The sequence below is a fragment of the Rhinoraja longicauda genome, chromosome 27, assembly GCF_053455715.1.
Source record: "Rhinoraja longicauda isolate Sanriku21f chromosome 27, sRhiLon1.1, whole genome shotgun sequence".
Taxonomy (NCBI): Eukaryota; Metazoa; Chordata; class Chondrichthyes; order Rajiformes; family Arhynchobatidae; genus Rhinoraja; species Rhinoraja longicauda.
Window position 1 is genome coordinate 20,612,432 of NC_135979.1, and position 14,822 is coordinate 20,627,253.

The 14,822-nt window shown below is 40.3% G+C and overlaps 1 protein-coding gene across 2 annotated transcripts in view; it reads right to left on the reverse strand.

The window, feature by feature from the left end:
- Positions 1 to 14,822, reverse strand: part of csmd2 (CUB and Sushi multiple domains 2) — a 1,532,573-nt gene that overhangs the window by 56,660 nt on the left and 1,461,091 nt on the right. For both annotated transcript variants that reach the window (XM_078423311.1, XM_078423310.1), the window contains 3 exons: positions 7,541 to 7,717; positions 6,264 to 6,443; positions 984 to 1,157 (listed from right to left, as the gene is read on the reverse strand). In XM_078423311.1, coding sequence (XP_078279437.1) covers positions 984 to 1,157; positions 6,264 to 6,443; positions 7,541 to 7,717 — 531 coding nt within the window. The remainder of the gene's footprint in view (positions 1 to 983; positions 1,158 to 6,263; positions 6,444 to 7,540; positions 7,718 to 14,822) is intronic.

Consider the following 14,822-nt stretch of genomic DNA (forward strand, 5'->3'; position numbering starts at 1 on the left):
ATCAAGGGATATGGGGAGAAAGCAGGAACAGGGTACTGATTTTGGATGATCAGCCATGATCATATTGAATGGTGGTGCTGGCTCGAAGGGCCGAATGGTATACTCCTGCACCTATTTTCTATGTATCTATCAGACAGCACCTGAAGGTGGGATTGAACCTATGCCTCTGGCACTGTAAGGCAGCAGCTCTACCGGCTGTGTAACTGAGCCACCCTCTTCTTGTTCTGTTAATTTGGGAAGTGTTATCTTTTGGGTGAGCTTTTAAGTTGTGGGCTCTTTGATTTTTCACATCAACATTAAAATATCCCAAAGCTAGCCAACATTAATTTCTCACCCAACATCACTAAAATGTACTGAAGATTTAATTCAGATCGTCATTCAGTTGGTCTTTCAGCTTTACATATCAAACCATTGATTCAACATATTTCATTATCCTACTGTTGCGCAATATTAATTGGATCAACTTGGCACAAGGAAATTGTTGTCATAGTTCCTACATATGATATGATATGATATGATGATTACAATACTAACTACAATTCATTGGTTGTATATTGCTCTGAGGCATCTGGAAATACATTTTTTTGGAGTAAAAATTCAGCTTCTTCTGTATTTCTCTGCCTGGTTAAAAGAGGTGCCAAGTGCCAAAATAATATTCATAGAGCCATAGTGTCATACAGTGTTGAAGCAGGCCCTTCGGCCCAACTTGCCCACGACCATCCAACATGTCCCATGTACATTAGTCCCACCTGCCTGCGTTTGGCCCATATCCCTCTAAACCTATCCTATCCCTTCAAATCTATCCAACCTTAGCACCTTTCCTGGTGCTAAGATCACTCAGTCAAAATAGCATCAACATTCACCAAAATGAAACCATTTTTAGGAATAAACAAATTTATTTTATCAGTTCCATCATATAATCATTATGTTTAGTTCCTTGTTATTACAGGTCAGTGAGGTTCTACGTGCGTGGACATACTTACGAAAGCACTGTGGAACTTCCCCACTCCATGTCCTGTTTCCATCACAGGTGAGCACAGCAGGTAGAGAGAGCTGGTATCCCTCGGTGCAGGTGTAGCTGATGCCAGCTCCCCAGCTGAAGTCTGTTCCCAAAACAATCCCATTGAGGATTCTCGGAGGAGTTTGGCATTTGATAGCTGAAAAAGAGCAGTGTTCATGAGCCCCCATTTCTGACATCCAGTTCCCTCCCCACTGCTATGAAGGAAAGAACTGCAGATGCTGGGTTAAACCGAAGGTAGACACAAAATGCTGGAGTAACTCTGCAGGACAGGCAGCATCTCTGGAGAGAAGGGATGGGTGACGTTTCGGGTCGAGACCCTTCTTCAGGCTGATATCAGGGGAGTGGGTGGTACAGCGATAAAATGTAGTCGGAGACAGTGAGACTGGTTGGAGAACTGGGAAGGGGGAGGGGATGGAGAGAGAGGGGTGATGTATAGTCTGACGTATGGACTGATTCAGTCTGAAGAAGGGTCCCAACCCAAAACGTCACCCATTCCTTCTCTCCAGAGATGCTGCCTGTCCTTCTGAGTTACTGCAGCATTTTGTGTCTACCCTCCCCTCTACTTTGAGGCTGAAGCAGAGTGCCGGCCCGAAACATCACCCATCCTTTTTTTGCCAGAGATGCTGCCTGACTCATTGAGTTACACCAGCACTTTAGTGTTCATGAGAAATTCAACGGCATCAGTAAGATAACAATTGCAGCCAATCTCACTCCACTGGCAGCCATTCACTTCAAGGTAACATTCGAATGGAGGAATTAAGAAATATTGCCTTTCAGTAGATGGTGTGCTTTCGAACAACCCAAACAAAGAAAAAAAAAGTGTCTTCAAATGGACAATTTGAAATTAAATTATGCCACTGGATCCGACCAAGGAAGAAATATGGGATCTTGGTAGATACCTTAAGTTGGTAATCGTCTTATTTGTTGTTAGAATTTCCATGATTTTTCTAAGGTGGCGATTCATCCTTTATTTCTAGTGCTAAAAGACGATGGTGGAACTGGACATTGAGAGAGGAGCCCTTTCACCAGCTACTATCCAGCTCATTGGAGACCCTCAGACTATCTTTGATTGGACTTTACTGGACTTTAATCTTGAATTATTCCTTTTTATCATGTATCTGTACAATGTGGATGGCTCAGTTGTAATCATGTATTGTCTTTCCACTGACTGGGTAGCATGCAACAAAAGCTTTCCACTGTACCTCAGCACACATGCAAATACACTAAACAATACACTAAATGAACTAAGCAGTTATTTAGTGCTTTGTGTCAACAACACACTTCTACCCTGTGATCCCAGTCTCTTGAATCTGAACATTCTCAGTGTACTGATTTCCTCTGAAAGGGCAAAGAGGTCTGACTATACAAAATTAAACTTTGATTTTACATTCAGATTAGATGGTTTCTTCTGACTTATAGTCAAATGCCATTACGGGTGATCATTAGCTTTGTTTAGAAAAGGATCACATTAACTGAAAACTTGGAAGATGCTTACCTGCCCCGCCCAGGTAATTTCATTTTTCAAAGCTTGCTAATCGATATACATTAGAGCGAATCTCATTCCTTGGCCTATCTGCCTAATTGTTCAGGTTTGATTTAATATTCTCAATTATAGATTCACCTGATCGACTGACGACTCAGCATTATGGACTGCTGGATTGAACCAGAGCAAGCCCTTGTTAATATTAAGAGGAGAACTCTGTTGATCCCTTGCGACAAATAATCAGAGGATGGGACGCAAGTACGTCTGGGAAAACCAACGGCTTCAGCTGAATAAAAGGCACCAGTCTATTTGGTTTCTTGTGGAACAGCCTCATCAATACAATAAATGGACAAAAAAGACTGTGAAAAGCTCAACAGATGTTGATCATAAAATCGCTCAAGGCAAAATGATCTGCTGTAGCATTCGCTGATGAAATGAATCTATTAAAATGTAAATTTCATTTCGCTGCAGCACATGCTCAAAGATAATTAAAAAACACAAAATATTTCAATGCAATTCAATCTGCCAAATCCTGGTTATCAATCAGTTGGCCACATTTGTTGGCTGATTCCATGCCAATAACAAAGCAATGATCAAACAGTAGGCTTATTACTTCTATTTATATTTCGCAGCAGCATTCTGAACTTAACCCTCTCAAGACTACTTTGGTGCAAGAACTACAACATGCATTTTCATAGCATTTTTTGCAGAGTAAAATAACCCAATGGCAGGGTCATTAAACAACATTTGACACTGCTACATAAAGACAAACTGGAAAATAAAACCAGGTAGTGGGTCAGAGATTGGTTTTAAGAGTATCCCAAAGGAGAAGTGAGAAGGTCTGAGGAGGGATTTCCAAAATTCAGAACTTGGACAGCTGCAAAAGAGTGATTACATAACCAAATGTGCAAATTTGAATCGCACTTCAGAAGCAGTGGAATTAAATTTGGTATTTAGATAGATTATAGCCAGTCAGCCAATTATGTCCACGCTGGCTGAAAATCAGGTTATTTAGGTCAATTTCACTGCTTATTTCACAGCCCATGGGCTTGTACGTTCTAGTTTCGAGTGCTAATCCAGGTGCACTCTAATTGTGGTGACTGTTTCTGCCTCCACATGTCTTTCTGGACGTGAGTTCCAGACCACAATATTATCTCAGAGACAGACCAACTTTCCTTCGATTACTCTATCATCTCCCCTCGTCACTGATCTTTCTTCCAAGGGATCAGTCTGAAGAAGGGTCTCGACCCGAAACGTCACCCATTCCTTCTCTCCAGAGATGCTGCCTGACCCGCTGAGTTACTCCAGCATTTTGTGATACCTTCGATTTGTACCAGCATCTGCAGTTATTTTCCTACACTATTTCTTCCAAGGGAGATAGGTTCCTTCTCCTTTCCATCAACTTCTTGCGATTTTATGTGGCTCAATCAAATTACATCTCGCTATGTTTTGTTGCGCAGAAATCTATTTCACACTCGTGGGTTTTTCCTCATAACATCTGAAAGTCTGGCAACATCCTCTTAAATCTTCATTTCACCCTTTTCCATGCTACCACACCCTTCCTGTAGTGTGGTGACCAAAACAGTAATCAGTCCTCTAGCTGTGGTCCAACTGTTTGTTTATGTTGTTCTAGCATAACCGTCACATCAACATCCTGTGGACAAAGTGGCGTAGCGGTAGAGCTACTGCCTTACATGGCTGGAGACCCAGGTTCGATCCTGTCTACAGGTGCTTGCCTGTACAGAGTTTGTTCGTTCTCCCCGTGACCTGCGTGGGTTTTCTCCGAGATCTTCGGTTTCCTCCCACACTCCAAAGACGTACAGGTTTGTAGGCTAATTGGCTTGGTATAAATGTAAAATCTAAAATTGTCCCTAGTGTATGTAGGATTGTATAAGTGTGTGGGGATCGCTGGTCACTGCGGACTCGGTGGCCGATGGACCCGTTTCCGCACTGTATCTCTAAACTAAACTAAATGAAAAATAATTTTTAAAATGCCAATGATGGAAGAGATTGAGTTTTTATTTATTATGTTCACAGGACATAGGCATTATTGGCAAGGGTAGATTTAATGTTTACTTATAACTATACTTGGGTTGAATGGCTAGCTGGCCATATCAATGGGTACTCAAGAATCAACCACTATGTAGGCCATAAACTAGACTAAGGATAGCATTTATCTTCCCAAGAGGATATTGGTGTAACATATATTATACACCAAAACTGTACCACAGCTGCTGTAATGGGATTTGAACTCATGTCTCTGGAGAAAGGAGTGTTAAAGTAGCAGGAACTGACCTAATTTAACTGCTTCTAAGTTAGCAACATTAGGTAATGGGAATGTATTTACCCAATCCTTTGTTCTCACCACTCAAATGTTGCCAACACATCCGTTATTAGAATTACGAAAGGGATATTTTTCTATAATGAAATTGTTGCAAAATGTCACACACATCATGTTTATTAACAATAGGTCAGTTTAAACAGTTGTTTTTTTATATTCACTGGAATTTAGAAGGATGAGAGGGGATCTCATAGAAACATATAAAATTCTTAAGGGAATGGACAGGATAGAGGAGAAATGTTCCCCATCTTGGGGGAGTCCAGAACTAGGGGTCACAGTTTATGAATAAGGGGTAGGCCATTTAGGACTGCCATGAGGAAAAACTTTTTCAGCCAGATAGTTGTGAATCTGTGGAATTCTCTGCCACAGAAGGCAGTGGAGGCCAATTCACTGGATGTAGTCAAGATAGAGTTAGATATAGCTCTTAGGGCTAACGGAATCAAGGGATATGGGGAGAAAGCAGGAACAGGGTATTGATTCTGGATGATCAGTCATAATCATATCGAATGGTGGTGCTGGCTCGAAGGGCCGAATGGCCTACTCCTGCACCTATTGTCTATGTTTCTATGTTGAGTGTTCTATGAGTTCAGTGTGACACTGAAGTGGTCATGAGTGTACTGTCAGAGTCTGGCATTAAATCATAGTACTGACATATTTGAACAGTGTTCAATTGGCACATGAGGAGTTGAATCTCGTTCAGTAACTAACACCAGATTGGAATCATTGGAAACATCGACCATTTTTCTTCTGAGAAACACGAAATGAGCATTGTTCCAAATTAACTTTTTTTTTTCTGCCTCTTCTGTTTTTGTTATTCACTTTTTAGCATTAGAGGAATAATTAGTGAAGCAGGTAGATTTATGATAATATTCAGGATCCTCAAACATTTAACAGGAAAAAATACCCATGGAGGTTCAACTCAAGTCTCTCAATCAAGAACTCAACAGATTTGTAATTGGAGCTATTGCTAAAACTGTTTACATACAACAAAGAATATATTATAGTGTCAGACAGCATGGACACAGGTCCTCCTGCATAACCAGTCCATGCCGATCAAGATGCTCAATCTAAGCTTGTCCCTTTTCCCCGCATTTGGCCCATATTCACTAAATCTTTCCTGTCACTGTATCTGTCCCAGTTTTTTTTTTAAATGTCACCTCAACTACTTCCTCTGGCTGTTCGCTCAATACATCCACTCTGTGAAAAAGTCACCCCTAAAGTTCCTATTAAATCTTTCCCCTCCCATCTTAAAAAAAGGCTTTGCAAATAATACAAGATAAAGATTAGAGGACAATTAAAATGGAAAGCTCAGTATAGAAGCAAAATATACAATGTATGATTTTATTAAAACATAGAAAAAGAATCATGTCAAATAACATCCAGTCCATTGTGCTTATCATTATAAATGATTGACTTACGTTTACAGACTGGCCTACTTCCATTCCAGGTTCTGTCTTTGGTGCATATGAGGGTAGAATATCTCAAGGAATCCATAATGTAACCTGGTATGCACTGGAATACGACTGTTTTATTGTAGGTGAAGTCGTTGCCCAGTCTGATCCCATTAGCCGGCAATCCAGGATCACCACAATTAATCACTGTAAGAGATGAGACTGCTGAGTACTCAAAATATAGTCCGCTCGTTTCATTGTATCTAAGAAGTAGTAAAGTAGTATTGCTCTAGCCACTGTATACCAATATCCCTCACTTGCGTTGTTACACAGTGAATTCCTTATCTTACTCATGTCACTTAAGAAAGAGATGCCAGTGATACAATGTGGAAACAGGCCCTTCGGTCCAATTTGTCCACACCGGCAAACATGTCCCAGCTACACTAGTCCCACCTGCCTGCGTTTGGTCCATATCCCTCCAAACCTGTCCTATCCATGTCTTTAAGGAATATTTGCATTTTGTAACTAGAAGTAATAAGTTGACATGTTACCTCATTTCAGAGTTCTTACAAGACCAAAGATCTCAAGGAGATGATTAAATATTTCCAGAATCTATTTCGTTACATAAATCTTCCCCTCTGTTAACACTATGCAAGAAATTGAAAAACCATAAAAAAGATAAGCATTTCAAATAAATGGTGAGAATACCCAGAAAATCAATTGGAAGAAAAAATACTTAATGTTTTCATCAGAATCTTTTCAGATAATGATAAATGTGAAGCGTGCTTCCAATGTTTCTCCTTTTGTGCTTTCCAAGAAATAAATATAAATACTTATTGGGAGAAAGAAGCATGACAAGTTTTACAATTAAATAAATGAGACAAGCACATGAAATAGGGCTTGTTTGACAAGATTGAACTGAAAATTAGTAAGGCAAATTTTTTGGATTCCAAGAAAGGGCACAATTCAGCTTACTGAAACTTAACTGTGAACTTTTACAGGTGAAAAAGGAGCTACGATCAACAATTGACATTTTTCTTTATCCCAGGTTACAAATTATAACATATTAATCAAAGTGATTATTGAATCATTTAAGAATCCCACATGCATTAAAAATTTTGCCCAGCCCACCATTTTGTTCCATGCAAGAAGAAAGCTTTCATTAGAACAAAGGCTTTATCTGGTGCATGCCCAGAGTGCACTTAAATTAAAACAGTGCTTTGAAATGCAATATGTTTCATTTGTAAAATGTCACCCAGATGCTGGGACATATGATGGAAAATAGACATAATGAAGGAACTGACCTATGCATTGTGGTGGAACATTGGTCCAGGTCCCGTTGACAGTACAGTGTCTGGTCAGCAAACCAGTTGAATAGTAGCCTTCCCGACAAGCATAGGTAATAGAGCTCGAGAAGTCCAATCTGTTGCTGTACACTATCCCTGCATTGCTTGGTGTTCCAGGGTTTCCACAGGAGACAGCTGTCAATGGGAGGAGGGAAATTGCAGAAATAATACATCAGTTCACGTTCATAAGTGATAGGAGCAGAATTAGGCCATTCGGCCCATCAGGTCTACTCCGCCATTCAATCAGGGCTGATCTACCTTTTCCTCTTAACCCCATTCTCCTGCCTCCTTCCCGTAAACCCTGACACACTTGTGCTGCTACCTTTTGTGAGCTATGAACTTGTACTCCAAAATCCCCCAGCACATTAATGCTGCTAAGGGTCTTGCTATTAACTATATATATAAATAAAAACATCCGTATTTCCCTGTTACCAGGCTGACTATTATGGCCTTTTGCACAACTCAGAACTATCTACAATTACAACATCTTTGTTTTTTTCTAAGTCAACTATTTTATTTCAGCCTTGAAACTTTTATCGTGTATTCTAGAAAACTTAGAGTAAAAACACTACCGCATTATGTGTTTCTTATTTCTAACCTGAGCATTTCCCAGGAAATAAGACTGACTACTTGTGTAAGAGGGAACTGTAGGTGTTTGTTTGCACCAAAGATAGACACAAAATGCTGGCGTAACTCAGCGGGTCAGGCAGTATTTCTGGAGAAAAGGAATAGGTGATGTTTCGGGTCGAGACCCTTCTTCAGATTGAGAGTCAGGGGAGAGGGAAACTGGAGGTGTGAGGTGGTACATATAACAAAAGAATGATAGGTATGAAAAGAACGAATCAAGGCCAGCTAGGATGATCAAGGAAAGATGGAGCCCACAATGGTCAATTGTTGGAAGAGCAACTGAAACGAGTGATTACTGATCAGATGACTGATAACATCTTGTGTTGCTACAACAGAATGCTTGTTAAATCAATCCTAAAATATTGCCGCTGAATTGCTTGGATTAAAGAAATCCAACTACAACTTACTCTGTGCCTCACTACATACCTCTCTGTGAATAGGCACTGTATACTGTAACTGTGAATGTGTTCCAAGCTTTTACACCAATATCAACATACCTGCTACTCTCTAAAATGCTGCCTTTTCTCATTCTTTTGGAATACATGCAGTCAGAAAGATTCTGCCTGGGAATTGACCGGCGGGATCTGGGAGGATATTTACGCCGGTTGGGGTATCAACACCTAGGGGGCAAAGTTTCAGAAGAATGGTACACTCCATTGCAGATGGAGATAAGGATGAGGTTCTTCATGAAGAGGATTATGAACTTTTGGCATTCTTTACCTCAGAGAGTCGTGGAGACAAACTCAATGAAACAACAATGAAACCGCAGGCATTGACTGGCACCTAAACTGCAAAGGCACCAAGGGATATGGGGAGAGAACAGAAAAGTAGTGCTGAGGCCCAGGGTGGCTCCGCGATGATCTTAATGAACGATGAAGCAGGTTCATGGGGCCAATTGGTCTTCATCTTTTGCTGTTTCTTATGTTCCACCATTACTGCTCTGCAGCAGTTACTACTCCTCCTGAATGACACTCTCCTTATCCAACTTGTACTTTTAAACATTCCACCTGTTGGGAAATACTGCTGGAAATACAACTGGTAATTTTCAAAGGTTTGTTGCATGAGAATTTCAGCCTTACTGCATTTCTTCTGGTCTAGCCATTTGAAGACATACAGATGCCGCGTTAGCCTGCTATTTCAACAACTATGGCTATGATTAATATTTAGGTGTCTTGCTCACTCAGATGGAAACTTTGGGCACTGTATCACAATCAAAGCACCTCCAGATTGTTATAGATCTCAAGCCTGAACAAAGCCCATGCAGTCATGCAGAGTTGGAAAACAGTTTAAATCTCCACATTAGAGCATTATTATGCACAATTTTAATGTAAGTTTCCACCGTTGCCCAATCATTGAAGGTTTGTACTTAGGGCTGTAATATTTAGCATAGAGCAGCACAGCTTTGGCCCACAATGTTTGTGCCAAACATGATGCCTCGTTGAACAATGTCCAGTAGAGCTTCATCATGACTCTTATACTCACTGCCACTAGCAATTAAGGCAAGCATACCATACGCCTTCTTTACCATATCTACTATCGACACGTAGATGGGCGTAGATATCTATGCCTGTCTACTTGTGCTGCCACCTTCAATAAGCTATGAACTTGGACTCCAAGATCCCTCTGCACATCGATGCTGTTAAGGATCTTGTCATTACATTCAACCTCCCAAAGTGCATCACCTCACACTTCTCAGGTTAAATTCCATCTGCCATATCCCTGTCCATTTCTGCAGCTGAGCTATATCCTGCTGTATCTTCTGACAGCCTTCCTCACTGTCTGCAACTCCTCCGATTTTGGTGTCCCAAACTCCCAGATTTCCCAACTGCTGCTGTCCTCAAATAAATATGAAACTATTCAACTTTCTGGCATAATACTAATGAGATTACATGATAGCTGTTTGTAGAATGTGCAGTTAAATATGGTCCCTGAGGTTAGACAACCAGCTGCACATGGCTTAGGGGAGGTACATTGTTTATAATTGCAGTGGAGCAGATAATCAATCTACTGTAATGATTTTAAAATAACACTTAGTTAAAATTATTTTCTGATTTCTCAATTGGAATACATGTATTGCATATTTAAGATTCTTGGCGGTTTGACAGGGTGGATACTCAGAAAGTGGTTCATTCAGCATCAGTCTAGAACTCAGGATAATTAGCTCAGAATAAGGTGTTGGTCACAGAGACATGAAGTGAGCAGTACCTTGGTTATTCAGAACATTATGAATCTTTGGAATTTTCTAACCCAAAGGACTGTCAATGCTTCATGACCATATTCAACGCTAAATTCAGTAGATTTTAGATTCAAAGGGATTCAAGGAAAATAGTCAAAAACACGGAATTGTTGCTGAAAACCAATTAAAATCTTATGGAATGCAATAGGTGGGAAGGATTGGGTGATGTGTACATACAATATATCTTATTCTTACTTTTGCTTTAATGCTCTAAATGATTGAATATTGAAACTTGGTTAGCCATTAAAAAATAATAATTTAAAGATTTAAAAATCATTAAGTTATTAAGTCAACTTGCAATTGGAGGGGACCATTATTGATCTTTGTATAAGAAAATAACTGCAGATGCTGGTACAAATCGAAGGTATTTATTCACAAAATGCTGGAGTAACTCAGCAGGTCAGGCAGCATCTCAGGAGAGAAGGAATGGGTGACGTTTCGGGTCGAGACCCTTCTTCAGACTGATCCTTGTAATCTTCTGTCTTTTACGATCTGAGAGTTTTCAGTGTTTTATATCTTATTTCAGATTTTTAATATAGTCAGCTTTTTTTAATTTTCATGAATTTTAAATTGGCATTCATATCAATGGTTAATCAATATCACCTTATAGCCAAGAAAAATGGTGCTGTGATCCGACAATGTTGTTAGGTAGGTGCTCTATGATTTTGTTAAAGCATTACTAAAAGGTGACATATGTCTGAGCCATTTGCCCTCCTGGGATAAATAAAGTTCTATCGTATCGTATCGTATCAGATCGTATCGTATCTTGATTTGAGAATCACAGAAATCTATGGCAGGGATATAGCCCATTGTGTGCAGTCTGCCCTTGGAAATGGAGCTAATTATATTGCACAGCCAAGTGATTTCAATTCTGAACCCGTGGCTTGAAGTGCAGATAAATATTACAAGGGATTCAGCTCTACTTTTGTGAATTTCATTTGTCTTTTTGTGACTTGAAGGAGAATACAGAGGTAAGAGTGTTTCCATGCTAACTGTCCTGGTACCAAAGTCATAAGCTTGGGAAGTGATGTCCGTGGACACATTTTAGCAAAAACAATTTATTGACATTTAACCATTCCTCAATTGACTAATTAATTTTCTTTGTTCATAAGTTCAGAAATTCTAGGAGCAGAATAAAGAAATACGATACGATACGATAATATGATACGATAAAACTTTATTCATCCCAGAGGGAAATATGGCCCATCATCTACTCTACCATTCAATCATGGCTGATCTATCTTTCCCTCTCAAACCCATTCTTCTGCCTTCACCCCATAACCTCTAACACCCTTACTAATCAAGAATCTGTCAATCTCCACCTTAAAAATACCCATTGACTTGGCTTCCAGAGCCGTCTGTGGCAATGGATTCCACTGATTCACCACCCTCGGACTAAAGAAATTCCTTCTTGCCTGCTTTCTAAAGGTATGTCCTTTCATTCTGTGGCTAAGGCCTCTGGTCTTAGACTCTCCCACCAGTCGAAACATCCTCTCCACATTCACTCTATCCAAGCCTTTCTCTATTCGGTAACTTTCAATGAGGTCCCCCCTCATCCTTCTAAACTCCAGCGAGTACAGGCCCAGTGCCATCAAACAGTCATTGTATATCAACCCAGGCACTTCTGGGATCATTCTCGTAAACCTCCCCTGGACACTCTTCTTGTTGAATATAATTAAGCAACCAGACATTTAGTACATTTTATATGTTCTTCATTTTGGTTCATAAGTTCATATTCATTTTGGTTGAAAATAAACTTTACATGAATTCATAACTTCAGGTGTTATTTAAGTGTTCATTGATTCCCCCCATCAGCAACACTGGTGCCAAGACAGTGAGAATATTTTAAATCTTTAAGTCAAGCCTGCTTTGTATTGTATTCAGACTAATATGTGGTGAATAATTGAATGCATTCAAGGTGATTATGAAATTTCCATAGATTCAATAATCAGCCATAACTTTACAAAACTGGTAGCACATTAATTTCTGTCTACCAATTCCAGCTAGACTGATGGGTTCTCTGAGTGAGGCCATTAGCTGGCTGCCAAGTTATGCAAGATTTTGTCACAAAGAACACTGCTAGTTTGGGACATAAGAATATATTTTGGGTTGGGCAAACTCTGCCATAGTAGGGAACTTCCATTACAGCAGTCTGGGTGGAATTTATCCTGGGTCCCAAGGTTGAAAGGGCAAGTTGCTATTGTAAGTTCTGTTTTACTGTTCATTAGAAATAAAAATTACCAAGAAAACAAGTGTGAGATATATTCAACAGGTCCAGAGGCATCCGTGGTGATAGAAACTGAGTTAATAGATCATGAATTGCTCCCAATGGTGAGCTGCATGCACTTACCGTTCACCGAAGGATGAGAGGGGATCTTATAGATCTATATAAAATTATAAAAGGACTGGACAAGCTAGATGCAGGAAAAATGTTCCCAATGTTGGGCGAGTCCAGAACCAGGGGCCACAGTCTTAGAATAAAGGGGAGGCCATTTAAAACTGAGGTGAGAAAGAACTTTTTCACCCAAAGAGTTGTGAATTTATGGATTTCGCTGCCACATAAGGCAGTGGAGGCCCAATCACTGGATGGATTTAAGAGAGAGTTAGATAGAGCTCCAAGGGCTAGTGGAATCAAGGGATATGGGGAGAAGGCTGGCACGGGTTATTGATTTTGGACGATCAGCCATGATCTCAATGAATGGCGGTGCTGGCTCGAAGGGCCGAATGGCCTCCTCCTGCACTTATTTTCTATGTTCCTATGTTTCTACATATGTACCAACTTTGGACTTGACTTTTCAATTCTTGATTTTAACTTGCTATCCAAAGACATCCTGATTTAAAATGCTGAGCTGCTTAAAATGCTGAGGAATTTATCTTTTGTATCTGTTTCAGTTTTTCAGTATCTGCAGAATTTTTCTTCCTCTTTGTGGTTTGAGATGCAGTGTCACATCAGACGGTACAGGATCTGAGGGCTGGCTTTCCAGCTGGGAATTCTCAGCAAGACTGTCCTGACAATAACTCAGACCTAACAGTATGAATGACTCAACACTGGTGGTTCTTCTGACAGTACTGAAACTTCAGGTAAAATGATTGAACTCAGCTTCCTTGCAGGAATCCATATTATATTCATATTCTATCAAGAAACAAAGTCAGCTTCTTATCTTATTATATTCTATGTCAGACTAAGTTGCAATTCATATCAGGCGTTTCACATTTTTTCCATTTTATTCTTGGTGAGAGTGGTCCAACTGTAATTCACTACCTTCATTGAGTTCCTTGCACCTGTCCTTGTGTCCAGATATGAAAGAGTCTGCTGCAAATTATTCAACTCTATTCTCAATTCCTCAGATATGAGGTGGTCCATGCACAGATGCAGCACCTGAGCAACAAATAAATTATTGCAAATAACATTCACAGTACACCAGTGTCACACAAGGATCATCTCCCACAAGAGAAAATCCCGGTCATCTATCCTGATATTAATTGGTAGTAACACAATCAATCCCCCTCCCAAGAATCATAAAATGGTATGGATCACCTGCGAACTAGTTACAAGAAAAGGCTGAATGCTATCTGTTCTGCAATGGTCCATCTCCAGACTCCCCAGAGACTCTTAACAACTTAAGAACACCAAAAATAAGTATGATGGGTAATCCACTATCTCGGTGCCACAATTTTGGGAGCACATAGCCCTCCGAGAAGTGCAGTCCACTGCCTGACAACCCATGCAATGGACTAAATGCCCAATACCTCAATACAGTGGTGGCATTGTCCATTTGTCAATAAGATGCAATGAAGAAACACGTAAAGTTTTCTTTGGCAGCCCCTCTCAAATCAAATCATCTACCATCTCAAGGATAAGCACAAAAGGAACATGCGTAGATGGGCATCTTGGTCAGATTGGACGAGTTGGCCTAAAGGGAAACACCAGAACACAGAACAGTACAGAACTGGAATGGCCACTTCAGCCCATAATGTTTGTGCTGACCATGATGACCAAATGAAACTGATCTCATCTGCCTGGACATGATCCATATCCCTCTATTCCCTGCACTTCCATGCGCTATCTAAAAGCCTATTAAATGCCACTATGGTGGCTGCCTCCACCACCGGCGTTCCATGCCCCCGCAATTCTCTGTGTAATGCATTTGCCCCACACATCTCCATTAAACTTTCCCCCTCTCACTTTATAGCTATGCCCTCGAGTATTGGACATTTGCACCCCGGGAAAAAATTCTGGCTATCTAAGAAGTATCTACTCTTCTCATAATTTCACGTACTTCTATCAAGTTGCCCCTCAGCCTCTGATGCTTCAGAGAAAACAATTCAAGTCTATGCCAGCTCTCCCTGTAGCTGAAACCTTCTAACCCAGACAAC